This window comes from Gossypium hirsutum, chromosome A06 (assembly GCF_007990345.1).
Source record: "Gossypium hirsutum isolate 1008001.06 chromosome A06, Gossypium_hirsutum_v2.1, whole genome shotgun sequence".
Classification (NCBI taxonomy): domain Eukaryota; kingdom Viridiplantae; phylum Streptophyta; class Magnoliopsida; order Malvales; family Malvaceae; genus Gossypium; species Gossypium hirsutum.
In genome coordinates, this window is record NC_053429.1 from 123,297,978 (window position 1) to 123,318,307 (window position 20,330).

Genomic DNA, 20,330 nt, shown 5'->3' on the forward strand with positions numbered 1-20,330 from the left:
CAGGTACTGTTCGTGGGTGCACCTCCAGTTGTGGTTGAGTGTTTACCGGAGCAAAGCCTGGAGGATAGATAGGGTCTTCATTATCGTTCCCCATAGTGCTCCTCCCTTTTTCGCGTTCTCTAGCCAGCAACTGCGCCAACTGGCCTATCATATTATTTTAGGATTCTTCCATTTTTTCCCTCATATCTTGTTGTATTTTAGCCAGTTGCTCTTGCATCTGCGCTTGTAATTGCTCTTGCATATCCCTTTGCATTTGTTCTATCCTTTTTAATATCTGATCCATTGCTTTAGTTTTACGAAGGGTATTGTAGTTGTGTTCGGTTGGTTGATTCTTGTTGGTTTCCAGATTAATTGAAATAATTTTGTTTAGTCAGGGTCTTTTTGTGAATTTTAATGCATATGATGAAATGTAATGCAAATGAATGAATGCAAAAAGAGGCGTTGATTCTGATTCAATTTCATTAGAAAAACTTTACTAGAAGAAAAATTTCTTTACATATAACGGATGATTACATATACGACTTTGCCCTAATGCCCAAAGCCTTAACCTTCCTAAGAAGCCAAGCTAAGCTTTGGCCTCGATCTGATTCCGACTCGTACTTTAAGCTCAATACATCAGCCTGAACTGTCAAGGTTTGCAAGTGATCGGCTACCTCCCAAACCTGAGCCAAGCTTCGCCCATGACATAGTCTCTATCTCTAATCTGGTCTTGAGAGCAGTGAAGTTGTTCCCTGCAATGGTCGTTATTTGCCTCAAGAAGTTCCACCTGAATTTTGCTATCTCGTAACGCAGTCTCGAGTTCCTTTACTTTCCCTTTCAACTCTTCGATCCTGCTCAAACTAGCATTCAGCTTAATTACAGAATTACGGCTACAATGTTGATTTAGTGATCTTTCCAATTCAGCCACCCGAGCTCGTAACTTCTCCTTTTCGTTTTGGCTTTCTAACAAACTCTTTTTCAGAGTGTCCTCTCGTACTTAGGCCTCTTGAAACCTTTTCTTCCAATGGTCGGTTCTAGTCTTTTCTTCTTTAATCTCTTGAAGCCATTGCTCCGACATTTTACCTAAACCGGCAGTTCTTATCGACATACGCAGCTTTTTGTAATCGGTTTTCAAACTATCCAAATCTTCCTCGGCCTTGTTCTTTCCCTTCCTCAATTTCTCGGCCTCTAGCTTGTGAATCTCGACGTCCAATCTCAACTTCATTTTCTCTTCTTCTAGCTGCTCTATCTTCTTTCCCAACTCTGAGTTCCTTTTCTAGAAGTCTTGCTTAATGATATCTAACTCGGATGGGATGACTCGTAAATGCTCCTCTATCGGTTGAGTGTTTCATTGATTTGGCCTAGGGATGTTGTCGTTGACTCTCCTGCCCCACCACCATTCATACTCGGGGGTCGTCATCAAACCCGTGGTGAATTTTTTCATTCTTCGATTCCCCTTCCAAGCATCTGATATCTCACGAGCCTTCCTCTTATAGTTGTGGTCTTTATAGGGGAACTCACATTGTGCCAACCCTTGTGTCACCGGTATAAACTGCCTTGATCGATACTGCCTTAACACAAGCAGTGGAGCGTATCCAACGGCTCTCCATATTCTAGCCAGAGGGACCTAGTCAAAATCACCGCACCTATATAAGATCTTGTCAGGGATCAACCACGGAACCCTCCATTCAACATCTTTGGACCGTAAATTCTGAAGAATAGTTATCCATTTCTCTTCTGAGATGTTGTCTCGCCTCGATGTGGCCACTAATTCTCTTAATGAGGAATAGTCCTTAGAGAAAACCCGGTAGAAGACCTTCTCCACATTCCAAAAATGGCTATGGAACCAAGCTAAGAGAAGCTATACACAACCAATAAATCTTCCCTCGTCCGCTTTCCGACATGCATTCAAGGATCTGAAAGTTTTTGCTAGGATTGCCGGGACGGGTGTGGTATCTTTATCAAGTCTATCAAATAAATCTGAGATGACTTCATCTATGTGTCTTAGCGCCTTAGGAAAGATGATCAAACCTTTTCTTCGAATCAGAGTGTGCAAGGATCAAGTCCCTCAAATTCCTCCAAGGAATACACTCACTATCCCCTTTTTGCTTGATGCGGGCAACAACCCATTGCTCGCTCATCCCCGTGATATTCATCAATTTCTTTAAAAAGGGAGGGACGTTAACAGGTCTTGAATAGGCCCTGTCGGCCTGAATCTTTGAGCAATTAAGTAACGACATGTATTCCTCCACAGTAGGTACTAAATCGACTCCTCCAAAGGTGAAGCAACTGTAAGCGGGGTTCCAAAACTGCACAAGGGCTCGAAACAAACGTTTGTCCACCTTTACATCGAGCAGATAGGATAGGTCGCCGTAGTTACAGTAAAAGTGTTGCTTGATCTCGTCAATCCAACTATTCCATATCTCTTTCAGTTCTTATAGGTCATTCTGAGTTGCACTGATGCGAGTGAAATCCCACAACTCTAACTCATATCCCTCGGCCAAACTATCACCTTTCTTTTGCTGCATCCTTTCAGACCACACTCGGACGGCCGCATTATCCTTCACTCTATCAAGAAACCTTTTTTTCCATGCTAAACTCTCCTATCTAGTAACCGAACGTGAATCAACACTCTTTGATGATGAGATGCCATGCAATAATAGCAAAACACAACAAGTCAGTATTAAAACAAAGAATAGAACTCAAAGCAAATAGAAAATAATCAAGCATCTAATCAGGTAACCACAGAGGTTTGGTGTGGCTCTACCTAGGGTAGGCTCTTAGGGCTCATTACATGTAGTTCAGTTCTAAAGTAAAGGTACCTGAACCAGTGAATTCCTTGATCCTCACCCATTATAGGCTCATACGGACCGAGTTCGGTTCAAGGGAATACATTTCCCTACGGCTATACGGAGATGAAAATCTCACGAAGACGCAGGTACGGATGTATCCCGAAAGCGATCCACTATCCTATACAGAGGTGAAGACCTCACGAATGAGTAGTTTCTCACTTCCACTTAAAGGAGTAAAATTGACCAACAATGCAATATGATGCGCAAAAGTATACTTAAGAGAGTCGAACAAGAAGCCAATCATATAAAAAGACAGAGACCACACAGAGGAAATGCAATGAAATGATGCGATAAAATGACCGCAAATTTAAAACAGATTTTCAAATTCCGACAAAAAACAAAAAATGATCAATTTTATGGCTTGACTCTCAAGCTTCCCCAGCGGAGTCGCCAAGCTGTCGAAACTATTTTTTTTGAAAACGGGAATCGACTTGATTTTGAAAACGAAAAATGAGAGTCACCACCGATCTTTATTAGGTGTGATTGGATCACCTTTGTTTTAATAAAATATTTTAGTTTACTAAAACAATGTTTATGGTCTATGAAACTCGAAAGAACAGGTTCGGGAGTCGGTTACGTGTGATGAAGGTTAGCACCCTCGTCACGCCCAAAATTGGTACCAAATTGATTAGTTATTGTCCTAAAGTCAAAAGTTGAAAATCGAGAATGCTTTTTATTAATAACGGTTTTAGAGTGCTTGAATTAGCTCAAAGCGATTATTAAAGATTTCTTTGTCTCGAGATATTGGAGTATCACATCCTGTAAGTTAGGACACAATACTATGAACTCCCGAGCACAAGGTCGTCTTTAATTTTAATTGGAATTTCGTGTATTTTAAAAAATCAAAAGGATATTTAGCAATTTTAGAATCAACGAGAGAACCGAAACCCCGTAAGTTAAGGCACAATTCTTCGATATTCCAAAACGCGAAACATTGCCTTATTTTGAAATTTTGTTTTCGAATAGTAGCGAATACGGCATTTGAACGACGTATGTTATTTTGTTTGAAATAATAAAAGTCAAGCGATCCAAGTCGGACAAGTATGTTGCGTTAATGTATGACTAGATAAACAAAAATGTAACATAGAGTACAGCCTAATACAACACGAATACAATATTATACAAGCAAATGGCAATAACGAAAATATGAATAAACGAATTATTCCACACACAATGGCAATAATCACATAACATGTGCCACTTAAATTCCAATATTGTCAATCAAAGAAAATGAAATAAAATCAAACAATATCAAGCAATTTCAAGTAAATAATAGTTTAAGATAAATAGCTTATAAGAATAATTCAAAAAGAATAAATAATAAAAAAGGTCTCAAATAAATAATATATATAAACTTAAAGTAAATAATAATAAAACAGTTTGAAATAGACAATATATAAAAACTTTAAATAAATAACATATAAAATAGTGTTAACTACATAATATATAAAAATTTAAAAATATATGATGTGTAAAACTTTAAAATAAATTATATTTATACAAAAAAAACATAAAATAAATAATATACAAGATAATTTAAAAGAATAATATATAATAAACCCGTTTAAAGTAACTAATTAAGAAAATGTATATTCATAACCTAGAATAATATACAATAAAACAATTTGAAAAGAATACCATAAATCAATTTTAAATAAATGATACATAAAATATATTTTTTTAAAAGAACTAATATATATATATATAAAATCCAAAATAAATAGAATATATAATTGTTTAACAGAATACATGTTTTTCGAAAAAATAAATAAGCAAAATATACAAAATAGTTTGATATTAGAAGGTTAGGGATTAAATTAAAAATAAAATAAAATTAAAGAGACGAATTTAAAAAAAAGAGGGCCCAAATGGAACGTATGCAGAGAAAGAGGGACTTATTAGGAGAATATCCCAGCCCTTATGGGCACTATGTCACGCAGGACCAAAATGCGACTAGCGTAAAATCTATGGGGCCAAACTAAAAACACAAAATTAAGAACCAAAGGGGGATATTGAAAACGGGTAGCAAAACTGAAGGACCCATAGCGTAAATGACCCATTTTAGCCTTGAAAACACGCGGGTCTCCCTTTCAAACCGGGTTCGGCGCATGGGTCTCCCCCCTAAACGACGCCGTTTTGAGGCGTGGGGGGTGTGCAAAACTATGTCGTTTTGCTGGCCCTTTTAAACCCATTTTTCCCTCATTTCAGCCCCCCATTGTTTCAAAAAACAGCAAAGAGTCTCATTGCTCTCTCTCCATTTCCCTTTGGTCACCGAAGGTGTGATTCACCTCCGCACCGGCCACCATAAGCGGTGGTCAGAGGTGCGAAAATGGGCTCTTTAGCCTCCATTTAAATGCTCTTAAAGGCTCCCTTTTTTAGCCTCGAGAAGATCGAGAAGAGAAGACCCCTCTGCCCCCTTTTGGACTCGAGTCCGGCGAAAGAGAAAGAGGCTCCGATGGCGCGGCCACGGAGTAAATCGGGTAAGTTCCCTTTCCTTCTCTTTATTTTTGTTTATTTTCGTATATATAAAACAATAAAAAAAATAGAGTAGATGAAATCGGAACTTAAAACGAAAATAGAAAATAAAATCAACCTTTTGTTCTTGTATTTTTTGCTTTCTGATTGCTAGTGTTCGTAAAAAAAATTACAGAGAGAGATTGTGGCTTTTAAAGCCGTTTACAAAACGGTTAAATCTTTTCTTTTTGTCGTTTTCTCCATTATTTCTTCTGTCTTACATGTGATCCATTGTTTTGCAGGTGTCAGAGACGTGGGTGGCCAGGGGTTGGCTCGCTAGGAGGTGAGGCGGCACGCGTGGATATGGTGTGATTGTTATCACAATAAATCATAATTTCTGATTTTAATGCGTCAAAATAATATAAATTTTGTATTCAAGTAAGAAAAAAAAATCTATTCATACTATTATTATTGAAGAATTTTACTTAATTATATGATGAATTAATCCAACCTCAATTTAATTGTGAATTTATTAAAAAAAGATAATTATTTTATATATTGTTACCGGAATAAAAAATTCGGTCTATTCAAATTATGAAGAATAATGGAAGAGAGGAATGCTTTTTTGTGTTATTAGTAGAATAATAAGAAAATCAATTAAATCCTTCTCATAATTATTTTTTTCTTTGATCACATGAATCACTAAACTCAATTGATGAGTGAATTAGATATATAAGAATATATAAATAACAATAATATCGAATAAAACATACAACCATAACAATTGCTTATGTCTCTCTACTATTGTCCATGTATTAATGGCATGATTAAATAATCTTAAACTCATAAAAAACCAGGCCTAATTTGCAAGAAAAGAACAAATTTTACTTTAATAAAGAAAGCAAATTATTATCCTTATAGAAATGCTTTACTTTGTTAGGATATTTTTGTTAGGATATTTTTTTTATAACATATAAACTTTACTTTGTATTTCTTATCTTTTCTTTTAAGAATTTTTTTACTTTGTTGAATTGGTACGTTTTCAGATCAAATTCTTTGTGTATATCATACATTTGATGTATTAAAAAAAATTAATTATGATGTAAAAATTAATGTTAAAGGGTCTTTAAAAACCCCTGAATTTTTTCAAAAGATAATCAAGTCTCTATTAATTTATTTATTTATTTGTATTCAATTGAGCTACTGAATATTAAAATTTTAATTTATTAAACCATTTAATTTTTAAAGTTAAAAAGAGAAACGATAGCTATTTTTAGAGGTTGTTTTCGTGATGTGGCACATCAAGATTGTGCCATGCAGTGAAATAGGATATTTAATATTAAAAATCATATAAATATCTACAAATTAAAAATATTAAAAATAGAATAAAATATAAAAATAATTGAAAAATGAATTTTTTAATAAATATTTTAAAAAAATAAATATATATAAATTACAAAAAAATTGTAAAATTATGAAAAATATTTTAAAATATAGAAAAGTATTAAACTTGTTAATAAAATTTAAAAACTATTGTAAAAAGCATAAATTTGTTAATAAAATAATTAAGTTATTAATATAAATAATGACATTTTTTTTACAAGTTTGTTTTATTATTCATGTTCTGGGTTCGTGAAAGCCGCTCTTAATAATGTCACCTTCAAGGTTCGAATCTACGTTCTTCGTTTAAGAGTGTAATGTGTCTTATCATAGCACCCAACACTTTTTGGTATGATATACTTAAACTACTAATTGAAATTCTATACTAAAAAAAATATTTTGGATTTGAATGATTCGATTTACATTTTTCAAAAATTGTTTTTAATTTTTAAATTTACTAGATTTATATATTAATCATATTTGGATAACTAATACATAATCATATTTTGGATTCAAATAGATTTAATTCATTAATAAACAAAATATGAAATTTCATATTTGAATTTTATTACAAAAATTGCATATATGTGATCTATTATCATCTTTATCCAATATATATAATCGTCTTTATTAAAATCATATGGCGCTCATAATATCTCTTCATCTTTCATTTCTTACTCTTTAAAATATTTTTACTTATCACTCATACCCATCATATTTATTTTAGTTTTGTACTCTTCCCTTTTAATTACCATAACTAAATTTCTTTGTGCTTACCATTAACCAAACCACATTTCCTTAATTTTTTTTTACTTTTAAAACTGATAATCTTTGGATACTTGAGAAAAAGAATCCAATCTCATACTACCAATTTGAGAAATATTAGTGTTAATCCACAACTCCTCAAACTACCATTTCTCCATCCAAAATTATCCCTCCTTTTATTCATCTCCTTTATTCATTCCTATTATTTCCTTCATTTCTCACAAACACACTAATCCATGGAGATGGAGAATGAGAATGAGAGTGTGAGTGTGAGCGAGAATGAGAATGAGAGACACTTCAAGTCCATGCAACAAATTCAGCATGCTTTTCATGAGGAACATCCTTTGGTGTTAGTGGCAGAGCAAAGCAATATTGAAGGTCTCAAAGCTTATTGCGATGGATGTGGGGAACTGCTTTCAGCTCCATGCTTCACTTGTATTCATTGCAATTATAACCTTCACAAGCAATGTGCAGAGGCACCCCTTTCACTTCCTAATCACCCTCTCTATCCCCAGCACTCATACGTAGGTTTTTTTCTTCGACAAAGGCCATATCCTAGTGATCACAAGGTATATGGTTGTGAATTATGCAAGGAAAAATGTAACATGTTTTTTTATCAATGTTATCATCTTGGTTGTTGGTTTTCCATTGACATCAAATGTGCTAAATTATCTTCTTCATATAAGTTTAACCAACCATCCAAACATGACATCCACCAACATCCATTAACCTTCATAGAAAGTCCCACGTCGACCATAGATGTACCCAAAAGATTTAACTACTCCTGGTGTCATGAAACATTGATAGATGCTATATATTTTTGTTGTGATTGTCCATTCATCATTCACAAGAAATGCCTTGATGAGTTACCCACTGAAATTGATCACCTTACACATCGCTTACACCCTCTTATTCTTAACCGTAGTGATAGTGATTACTTGTGCAACCCATGCCAAAAGAAACATTCCGGACCTTTTTACAGTTGTTCTCTTTGCCATTTTAACATCAATGTTGAATGTGCTTGGCCGAGGTCTACTGTTGAAGATAGAAGTCGTCATCAGCATCCATTCACCTTATTTTGGTGGTAGGACTCATTCATTTGTGATGCATGTGGCACTCAAGGAAATTATATTTCTTACACATGTTCTACATGTTGCATCACACTTCATAAGAAGTACATTTCACTACCACGTATTATCAAATTTTCTCGACATGATCACTACATTTTTCACAAATATTTTCTTCAAACACAAGAGCTTACAAGGCAAGATTGCAAGATTTGTTTCAAAGAAGTGAGACTAGAGCGTGGGAGTTACTCTTGTGGGAAACAAGGTTGCAATTACATTGTCCATGTGAATTGTGTCTTAGAGAATGATAAGTTGTACAAGGTAATTAAGGAAGAAAAGCAATGTGAGGAGTTTTATGAAAAATCTATGCAGTCTTCCATCATTCACGTTATTGAGGTGAATGAAGCTGGGGAAGCTACAAAGATTGAACATTTCAGTCATCAACATTGCTTGGTGTTAGCATACAAGATGGAGGAGAAAATTGATAGAAAATGTGATGGGTGCATGCTACCTATCTCAAATATTTTCTATTATTGTTCAGAACGCCCCTTTTTTCTTCATAAAACTTGTGTTGAATTGCCAAGAATCAAGCAACATTGGTTTCGTCAAAGCAATGCCACCCTCAATTTCGACAGCTTCAAGACATGTGACTTTTGCGATCAATATTGTAGTGGTTTCTTCTACCATGTTGGATATTGGGACATGTGCTTAAGGTGTGCTAAAGTTGCTGATATCATTGAATGTGAAGGACACCAGCACTTTCTCTTTTTTGATTTCAAAGGGAGCGAAAAATTTTGTAATGGTTGTGGCAACCGTTGTAGCCCTGGTGCATTCAAATGTGGAAAGTGCAAATTTGCTTTGGATTTTGGATGCTTAACATTACCACATTCAGCTCTTCACAAAATTGATGAACACATGCTAAACCTTACTTATCATGATGATAAGGAGCAATCTTATTGCGATATTTGTGAACAAGAAAGAGATCCAAGCCGTTGGTATTATTCTTGTTCAATCTGTGATACTTCTGCTCATCTCAAATGTGTTCTCGGAAAATTTTGATTTCTAAAGGATGGGAGCATAGTGCCTTCTTATTATTACAGGCATAATCATGATCTAAAATTTTATAGGAAGGCCGAGGGCTACCTTGAATGCTCTTTTTGTGGTAAGCTTTGCCAAGAAGAAATTCTCAAGTGTGAAAAGCCTGCATGCAATTATATCATCCACAACGAATGCCGCTGGCATTAATAAGCCTAAAGCTTTGTGGTAAGTACTCTAAATGAGTAGAAAATAATTTTTCAATCATCAACGCTGTTGATTGCTATTATTTCATGATTTTGTTTTCATTATTAACATCTGTTGTAATTGTCTTCATGGTTGTAGATGTGATTTGTTCAAATGAAAAACACCACATGATTTATTTGATCAAAGGAGTTCACAAAGGATTTGACATTTCATCCCTACTTCTTTAATGAAAGGATGCTCAAATTCTAGGTGCGATTTGGTTTCACTGTTACTTTGTTCATGATTGATTTGGGTTTGTATGATTTGATTTCAATATTACTTTAGAATTCATCTATGATTTGTTTGGGTTTGTCAGATTTGAATTATTTCTTATTTAAATTATGTTAATTAATTTAATTATTCTCAACAGTATTGATTTATGGGTTTTAGAAGCCACCAATTTGTGGAATGGACTTCCTACTTTTCAGCTTGGGTTGTGGAACCCATAATTTAAACATACACAATAATCCATAATTCTAAAAAATTAATAATAAAGACGTTTAATTTATTTTCCGAAATTAGAGAAGATATTTTCTTTTTATTTTCCGAAATTAGAGAAGATATTTTCTTTCTCAATTTTAAACTGAAAATTGCTAAAAAAAAGATACATAAAAAGAGGTGAGAAGAATGTTGTTTCACTTGGTAATTTAAATGAATATAAATACCAATGTAGAGTGGTAATGTTTTGGGATAAATTTATCATTTAATAAAAAACATGAATGTGGTAGGGAGTTGACTACATTCCGTGATCAATAGTCTATCATTTTAGAGAATACTCGTGACAAGATAATTAATCACTGTTGTGACGCTCATGATGGATATATTAATTTTTTTAAATAATTTGAACAAAATATGAAAATTTCTATTTTTTTTAAATAATTAGTTTTTCGAAAACATAAAGACTACATTCTATTACTTTTCTTATTAATCTGAATAATGATTTTAAGTATGGTTAATATTGGATTAATAAATATGGTTTTGAATGTTTTATAAAACTTATAAAGTAGTCAGCTATTTTCTTCGAAATTTCGAAATGAATTTTTAGACTATTTCAAAACTTTAATAATTAATTATAAATATTTTTTATTTAGATTTATTTATATAAATATTTTTTTAGTTTTTTTTTTTATAATAGATGAGAGATTTGAACATTACTCTTGGAGGCTTGTCTTTAGAAGAAACCTTCGATTGGGAAGAGATGCTTAATGATCTTAGATACACCATCTCTATTCACGAGCTGGTCTCTTAGTGAGCCGATAAAATCATTTGGCAGCTTGATGACTAAAGCAATTTTGCAAGGAATCATCTTGGTGGTCAAATCTAAGTTGTTGCATAGACATTTCTCACTATTGCGGCAGGGATAAGGACTCATTTTGGACTGCCTCGGATGTTAGTTGGGTAAAATATAACACGGACTCATTTTGCAGTGGCTACCTTGCAAGACTCATCTGAAGCAGCTTCTCCGCTTGATCTGGGAACAAAGTTATAAACAGATATGCGGCTGCGCCATTTCATGAGGTTAGATTAAAAGAGAAAAAGGATTTCAACGGAAGTTTTTTATGGCTATTGAATCACTTACAAATGTGTGCAGTTCCAAGCACGGCTGAATTCATGCCTTGAATTGTGACCAAACCAGCATTGCCAGCATCTTGCAACTTAGTTGTACCTACAGAATCAAATGTACCTGCAAAAATAAGAACTATTTCATGCTTTGCTCCTTGCATACATCACAACCACGGTCATTACAACAGCAAGCAGTTGATGTTTAACCTGGTTTTACAGTTTGAAGCCCTGATGTTCTACATGCTATATTCTGAAAACCAGCTTGCTCCAATTTATTGGCAGCACAAGTCGATCTTTTTATCAAGCATGTGGGACACCCATGTCCGATGCATACTCAACAGAGTAAAACAGACTGAACCCATAAAACCACTCTAAGTTGCAATATTAAGTGAGCATAATCCATGAAGCTAATTGTACAAATGCAAAGTAAACAGAGAAGGAACCCGACCTCCAAAATTGCACAAGAAAAATCAGGATAAAATGAGTGAACCATTTGTCGATCGACTTTTCCATCATGCTAATAATTTATGCCGTATGCTGGTTTCTATAATAAAGGGTTGTATTCATGTAGGTTGTATTAATGAAGTAATAATCCACATGTAGATCAAGTTACAAACCTTCATCTGATGACCATGAAATTCTGATTCATTTAACAGTAGAGCATTTTGAACTGCATCAACTTCAACATATTCAACATAGGCAAATCCTTTAGGTTGACCAAACTTGTGTGTCAAAATTGTTACTCTGATCACAAGATTGGAATTGCTGGTGAACTTCCTCAGGTGTACACGCATAGTCTACCTGATGTTACAAAGACATATAAAGAAATACAGAGTAAGAGAGATATACAAAACATTGAGATCATTTATTAATTGTACACCTAAACAGTCTATAAGTTACCTAAACAAGCCAAACAAAGCATATGTCATCTTGTTCAAATTTTCTCTTTGTTTTTGCTTTGTTTTGGCTTGTATTGCTGCCATTGTTCCAACAACGTTGAACTCGCCATCTGTAATAACTAAGATTTAATTGTTCATGCACATGCACATGGACAAAACAGAGCATTTTCAGGCCACACAATATACACGAGCATAAAACCAAATTGGGTTGAAGGGATCAAACTGGTAGAACTACTCCTACATCCTTTGCCCAAACTAAAAAGCATGATCCTAATTTTATTTGAATAAAGAAGGATATCAAAAAATTATAGAGAACAAGATCTCAAAACATCCTGACAAAGAAAATTCCAAGCACCAGCAGGAGGGGAAACAACAATTTGCAGCTCGAAACCCATGTTAAACCCTTATTTTGCCAGCCACTTGATTGGCAGTCCGTGGGGTGGGGGATGGACAATGCAAATATCCCAACCATGTCCGCACAGTTGTAGTATATTTCTAACCAATGCCAAGTTATCAGAAGGAGCCTGGCCATCATTCAACAACTGGACAGCTTGGGAACTGTCACATTCCACCACTACCTTCTTGAATCCCTTCTCCCAAGCAATGGAGAGACCATGAAAAATGCCCCACAGCTTCCCGCACATTACCAACGTAAATAGATCTGGAATGGACTTCCTCCTTTTCAGCTTGAGTTACAGCAGCCATAATTCAAACACACACAATAATCCATAATTCAAAGAAATAAATAGTAAATGTTTAATTTAATTTTCAAAATTAGAGAAGAAATTGTGTTTCTCAATTTAAAACGGAAATGAATCCAGAAATTGTTCAAAAATATACCTAATTTAAATATCAAATCGTTAAAAAACTGAGGAGAAAAACCTTGTTTCATCTCCTAATTTAAATATCAAATTTTATAATATTAATGTTTTGGATAAATTTAACACTTAATAAAAAAACATTAATGTGGTAAAGGGTTTGATTCTCCTTTACACTACATTCCGCGATCAATTGTTTATCATTTTAGAGAACACTTGCTGGAAGATAATTTCATTATAGGTTAAAGTGAATGGAAGCTGGGCACCAGGTAGGTATCTATAACAGAGGAGGTGAGCGATGAAGGCTGCTTAAGTACCAAGCTCTCCGATTGGATCCAATCCTAGACATGTCCACATCCATTGCCACTCTTGGTTATAACAAGTTGAAATTTCTTTGATTGGTTATCTTTGGTAAATCGAGTATTCGTGACGTCGTGTTATTTAAAAAAAAAACAAGTATCGTTTTGAAATCACGCCCTAAGTCTAGCCCATTTGAATTATTATCCATCAATTTAAAGTTGTTTAAAATAATATAATCCCAGAAAATCAAATAAGAAAATAAAGTTAAAATGGCCTTATCACAACCCAAAAATTAAATAGTAATTAAAAATAACTTAAGAAAACCAGTCTCTTTTTCAAACCCAAAAGTATTCACCATGGCCACTCTGAATCCCCTCCGGCTCCAAGTCACCCACATCAAGGCTCACCTACAAGGTTAAAGAAGGGGTGAGTTTGGGGAAACTCGGTGTGTAAGGAAAACACATTCAAAGCCCAAATCAGCTCAAGCCCATTGGGCCTAAGCCCATTCAGGTAACAGTGATACTGGGCCAGAGCCCTTTTCAGATTACAATAAACTGGGCCTTAGCCCCTTATTCAGATAACAGTATGGCCTATAGGCCCATTTCAAAATACATGCAACATCAATAAACATATGCAAGCCCATTTAGGGAGACTACTCAACCCACCAACCACTACACTCCACCCGTACCAGCCATACACTCCATGTGGGGAATAGCTCAACCCACCCAGCCCAACACTCCACAGTTGCAGCCTTGCTGCTCAGTTAACAGTAAATTGAGGCAAAGCCTCCAGTACGTGGACAAGCCACTTTCAGTACTTCCTTCGTCAATATCGCAGTCCCATGCATCAGATAATAACAACATGGCATGCAGTAAATAACAACAGTCAAACATGCATTTAGGTCAATTTAACCCTAGGGGTATTTCGGTAATTTATCTACTAGGGGTAAAATTGTAAATTTTTCACTTTTAAAGGTATTTCAGTAATTTATCTATTTTAGGGTTTTTCATGTATATTCCTACCTTTCACGTACTAACAGAATCACGTACTGAGGGTTCTTACCGAATTGGGCCCGTTGGCCCATCATTCCAATTTTGGCCCATTAAGCCCAAAAATATCGAGGGCACAGAAATCATGCACTTTGCAGTCCAAATTTTGCAGTCCAAATTTTGCAGCTTACCAAAAACATTAATCGATTTACCTCACGAGCATTCGCACTCACAAATCTACAAAATACCGGTTTTCGGCATTTCGGCTTTTCGACTTTTGCCGATCCAGACTAAGAAAGAGGGTGTTAGTTACATACCTGTTTGCGACGATATGCTGACGAGATCCACACACGAACTGCCTACAATTGGATTACTAACACATTAATCTAACTATTCAAATACGAACTACGTATTAACCCCTTACAATATTCAGCCAACCACATCTACAGATCATAGTAAGCTTATAAGAAAACAATAAGCAACTCATTAACAAATTTTTGTCAATGTTTACCACATATCATAATTTCACTGCAAGCTGTCTTCCTGAGCAATAGTCACTAAATTATTTATAACTGGAGCTATGAAACTCCAAATCAAGTGCCGTTAATTTTCCCTGAAATAGACTCATATATCTTCTATCCATAAAATTTTCAGAATTTTTGGTATGGCCAATCAATACCAGATTTTTCTTAAAGTTTCCCATGTTTCACTATTTGACTAATCTGACCACTCTTCATTACGAATCAAATTTCTCATTGTACAGAATTCAAAATATGTTCTTGTTTATTCCATTTGAAACTAGACTCATTAAGCTTTAATTACATAATTTATCCAGCTTCTAATTCGTCTCCCAAAATTTATGGTGATTTTCCAAAGTCACGTTACTGCTGCTGTCCCAAGCAGATTTATTACCAAATCACTCTTTCACACATACCTTGCATGCATGTTATTTAAACATGTATATCACCAATCAATCATCACATATCTATGATTTTACTTAAGTATAATCTCCATTTCATCATTTTAAAGCACAAAATGTTAGCCGATTTTTCCCTTTAGCATCTAAGGCACATGCATGCTCATTTGTTTGGCTCAACTTCACCTATCTTCCATTTTTCATCAAAAGAACATGAAACAACAACCATTTCCTTCATTTTAATTCATGACTAAATACTCACAACACAACTAAAAACCAAAATACGCTTCAAGAGTTAAGGTAGAATCAAGAAGAACTCGTGAACATCAAGATAGAAGCAAACTACCATGAACTTACCTTCAATTTTCTTTCCCAAGTGACCGAACATTCAAGAGCTTTCTCCTCTCCTTTCTCTTCTCTAACTTTAGGCTATGATGAATAAAGATGGACAAAACTTTGTTCTTTTCACCCCTTTTTCTTTTAATAAAATTTCATATTTCATCCATTTAATTCTTTAATACAAAAGATATGAAATTCCAATCATGGAACATTTACCTAACCCATTATCATGGAACATTTACCTAACCCATTATCATGGAACATTTACCTAACCCATTATCAATTTGTATCAATTTGTACCATAAATTATGGATATCAAGTGCACATTTTGTCTACAACAACATGATGGCCGGCCACTTCATGTAAAATAAGAGGTTTGTCATGCAAATCCTCCTATTTTGCACGCCTATTTATTTGGCCACTTCAATTTAGCCTATAGCATTTTCAAACATTTTCACATAGGTCCTATTTCATAATTTCATCCCCTTTTTCTTATGGAACAAAAATTAACTAAAATTGCCGGGTTCTATCTTAAGCTTAAGCCTTCTAGAGGCCCACTAACATAATTAAACCTATGCCAACATTCACAGAATTCCCGAAAGTTGGGGCGTTACATGCTAGCCGCCTCTAGCCCCTAGCCCTGGCACCACCGCTGACGTCACATCAACCACCTCCTCCTCCACTTGCTCCACCATCTGCAAGATTTAATGAAGAAGAGACAGAAAATAATAAAAAAACATGTAAAATGGCTTTAAAAAGCCAAGCCAAAATCATTTGTAATATTCAGCAATTTTATAAATACAAGCAGTAGACATTTTTAAGAAAAAAACAACAAGCATTGAAGAAAAAAAACAGACTCAAACGTGCCAAGGTTCCATTTTTTTCCTTTTATTTTCATTTTTCGAAACTATACATACATACAAAAATTTCATTTTTATTTTCGGTTACATATATATATATAAAATACAAAAAAAGGAGGGAGACCGTACCTGTTTTGGATCGCCTAAAAGTGGGCATTTTTTTTGGGCTCTGACCACCGTGTACGGCGGTCGCCGGTGCTGGAGCCCACGACGGCGACTCGCCGGAGTTTGGACGGAGGCAGAGAGGCTTCAGAGAAAAGGGAGAGGGAGAAGGTTTTTTTTTAAAAAAAAGGGTGTTGAAATGATTTTTTTTTTGAGAAAATTTGCTTAAATAGAGGGTCAAAACGACGTCGTTTTGGCTTGGGTCCTTAAACCCCAAAACGGCGTAGTTTTGAGCCTTAACCCGCGACCCGACCCGCTCCAGGCTTAGGATCCTCGTGTTTTCGATAGAAAGGCTAATTCCACTTTTAGCCCTTCCGCTTTTTTATAGTTTTATAATTAATTCTTTCGTTATTTTTAATTTTGCCCTGTAATTTTGTTTTCACTTCATTTTGGTCCCGAATAAAACGCTGCGTTTAGGAGGGGGATATTTTCTCCTTTGGTCCCTCCTTGTTATTCGCGCGTTCAAATCGACCCTTTTACTCTTTGTTTATTTCAAATTTGCCTCAAAACTTCGTGTTTAGATTCAATTTAGTCCTTTTCGTTACTTTTGCTATTTTATTATCAATTAAATAGATTATTAATATTGGTATTATACTTGTATTTATATTTATTTTATTCAAATACTACTATTCTAATCATTTATGTTATTGTTTCTACTACTGTCATTATTATTATTATTATTATTATTATTAATGTATTGTTTTTATTCTTATTAATGTATTATTATTATCGTTTTCTACTTTATTATTTTTGTATTAGTACTAGTATTACCATCATATTATGAGACTAATTAATTTTGTATTCTTATTATTATATTATATTTTCTTTCCGTATGTTATTATTATTATTATTATTTTTTAATTACTGTAATATCATTTCTTTTACTATTTAACATATTATTATTATTATTACTATTGTATTATTACTATTCCTATACTTTCACCTATATTTGTTTTCTTATTATTTAGTTTTCGTTTATCTATTTATTTTTCTTGCCTACTTGTATCTTTGTTATTATTATATTTTAGGTATTATATCTCTATTTATATTTATGTATTAATATCATTATTTTCCTATTGCTACCTTTTTCATATTATTATTATTATCACTACTATTACTATCGTTTTTTTAAACATTTTTACATTATATTTATTTATTTACTACTAGTTCTTTTTAATTCAAAATATTTTTTTAGCTTATTTATTATTTCTTTTTATTTTAGTTTATTCATTTTATTCATTTTTTTTATTTTTTCTCTTATCATCATTGTCATTCACATTCGCATCTATATTTATTCTGTCATGCCTGTCAATATCGAAATTTGTATTTGTTTATGCATTATTTATTATCTTGCTTCATTACGAACTTATGTTTTATCCAACCCAAAATAATTCTTTCATAAAAGCAATATTCCATATTTAGAAATTCGAGAAAATCGTACCCTAACTTACTAGGTTTCGATTTTTCTCATTTAACCTAAATTATGGAATATTCTTTTAAATCGTCATACGAGTTCTGAATAAAATACTTATTCTCGGAGATACAAGGTGTTGTGTCCTAACTTACTGGATATGACATCTTGTTACCTCAAAAATGAGATTTTTGCAAACAAAGGCAATATTCGGTATTTGGCAGTTCGAGATATCATGCCCTAACTTACTGGGTTTCGATTTTTCTCGTTTACTCTAAATAATCGAATATCCTTTTAAAAAGTTAAAATACACAAATTTTAAATAAAAGACAAGCTCGTTCTCGAAAATTCAAGATGTTGTGTCCTAATTATTTCGAGCGAGAAGGTCTTTAACATTCAAGTGTTTCTACAAAAAGAGGGATCGTATTTTTAAAGTCTTTCAAGTTTTTAAAGTTTCGACACTAAGACACTAATTAATCAACTAGGTACCAATTTTGGGCGTGTCGAGGGTTCTAGTCCTTCCTCGTGCGTAACTGACTCCCGAACCCGTCTTTCTGATTTTCGTAGACCAAAATCGTTGTTTTAAATAAATCAAATCATTTATTAAAAACAACCACTTTTACGAGGTGACCCGATCACACCTCATCAAAAAAAGGATTGGTGGCACTCCCATTCTTTCGTTTTCGAAACCCAAGTCGATCCCGTTTTTCCAAAAAATGGTTTCGACAGTGACAATTAGAATTGTTTCATGAAAAGAACTAAAAAATGGAAGAAAAGGGTAAGAAAAGTTTTCGCGGTGCGAACAAAGAAACCATGATAATTAAGTAATTTTCATTACGTAAATTTATTAATAATTTAACAACTTTTGTTTAAAAAAATTGATTGTTATTGATCTTAATTGGACCATTTTTTTTAATATTTAATCCATTAGAAAAATAAAACAACCACAAAAACCATATATAATAATAGAAACAGACAATGACTTTTGGAGTTAAAATGGAAAAAAAAAATCTAACCCTTGATGGTGTTGTTGCTGATGCTTCAAGAGCCAGCATAGAGGAGCTAGCTGGTGCAGCCTGCAAGATTCAAATATCAGAAACAATTAACTTATAACCATAATGGAATCTTGACACCAAAGAAATAAAGAGAGATAAACGAGAACATATAGTTCGAAAAACATGCGGGGAAAAGAAATATCAGAGTTTTAACTAACTGTCATGCTTTAAATTAATAGATAAGCTAAACAACCTTAAACTTACGGTATAAAAGAAAGAAATAATTAATAATTACAAACACAAAAATAAACGATTAAGGAAAACTCTACTGGAACTTTTAAATAAAAACAAAATAAGCTGCTAATTTGAGATTCCTCCGATGCCATTTCGAGCCCTAATTTTCTCTGCTACCTGAGAGAAAAAGAAAGGGGGAATAAACTTACAACGATTCAATATGAGACTAATCTTAAATCATTATATATAATTATTCTAACAATAAAATATTCAATTCATAGCATAATAGCATATTATGCATTATGCAATGATCATTCAATAAATTAATGCATGTAACATTATATTCATGGGCAGACTGACGTACGGGTAGTGGTGCTAAAGGTCACTGGTGTAGCTGTGGAGGTGGTGAACGACACTGAGCACTAGGGGTTTTCTTTTTTAAGAAATAAGAACTAATAGGGAAGGAAATTAGGGATTGGGAACGGGAAGGGGAAAGGGAAAGGGAAAGGGAATGACTTAATGAGGGATTGGGTCTAGGAGGGAATACAGTAGAAAAATTTAGGTAATAAAATTAGGCTGGGTCTGGACTGAAAAACTGTCTGAAACCCGACCCATTTTTTCAAACGAGTCTTATTCTTAAGTCCAAACTTATTTTTAGGACTTATATTTTTGCTCAAATTCTCCTATATTTTGGGTAAGCTTTTAAACCGGGCCGGGTGACCCAACCCATGGACAAGTTTAATTGGTATGATATACTTAAACTACTAATTATAATTTTATATTAAAAAATTATCTATTTTAGTAAGCTCTAAAGCAACGTGGCGAAACAATAAATCGAGTCCTTTAAAAAAAATTATAAAATATAATACAATAAAATAAAATCATATACTAGTAATTTCATTAAAACAATACATTTTATAACATTAAGCAAATAATATATTTTTCTAACAAATTTTTTTTGAAAAAAAAAGCATTTTTCATTTAAGTTTTGAAAAATGTATTTAAGTCTTGAAGAATAAGGGCTGCTTCCTTTTAATTACCAAAAAGTAACCTTCTTTGTGCTTAC

The 20,330-nt window shown here is 33.7% G+C and overlaps 1 protein-coding gene and 3 long non-coding RNA genes across 4 annotated transcripts; 2 read left to right on the forward strand and 2 right to left on the reverse strand.

Annotated features, from left to right (window-relative positions):
* The first annotated feature begins 4,758 nt into the window (after positions 1-4,758).
* On the forward strand, positions 4,759-5,841 carry LOC107956861 (uncharacterized). The gene is made up of 2 exons (XR_001700291.2): positions 4,759-5,311; positions 5,588-5,841. It is a non-coding gene; the product is annotated as an uncharacterized lncRNA (long non-coding RNA).
* Positions 5,842-7,666: 1,825 nt separating this feature from the next.
* Positions 7,667-9,556, forward strand: LOC107956337 (uncharacterized). The gene is made up of 2 exons (XM_016892035.2): positions 7,667-7,999; positions 8,687-9,556. The coding sequence occupies exons 1-2, from the start codon at positions 7,667-7,669 to the stop codon at positions 9,554-9,556; spliced, it is 1,203 nt and encodes a 400-aa protein (XP_016747524.2).
* Positions 9,557-10,838: 1,282 nt separating this feature from the next.
* On the reverse strand, positions 10,839-13,068 carry LOC121230782 (uncharacterized). Its single transcript, XR_005928898.1, has 4 exons — positions 12,242-13,068; positions 11,549-12,142; positions 11,358-11,462; positions 10,839-11,279 (listed from the first exon to the last, which is right to left on the reverse strand). It is a non-coding gene; the product is annotated as an uncharacterized lncRNA (long non-coding RNA).
* A 3,001-nt stretch (positions 13,069-16,069) lies between these two features.
* Positions 16,070-20,053, reverse strand: LOC107956860 (uncharacterized). Its single transcript, XR_001700290.2, has 3 exons — positions 19,629-20,053; positions 19,052-19,441; positions 16,070-16,297 (listed from the first exon to the last, which is right to left on the reverse strand). It is a non-coding gene; the product is annotated as an uncharacterized lncRNA (long non-coding RNA).
* Between the last annotated feature and the right edge of the window lie 277 nt (positions 20,054-20,330).

Excerpts from the sequence above, each read along its gene's own strand:
- LOC107956337 (XM_016892035.2), top strand. The coding sequence starts at position 7,667 with ATGGAGATGGAGAATGAGAATGAGAGTGTGAGTGTGAGCGAGAATGAG. Across the intron at positions 8,000-8,686 it reads CATATCCTAGTGATCACAAG|CTTACAAGGCAAGATTGCAA; the intron begins GTATATGGTTGT and ends CAAACACAAGAG.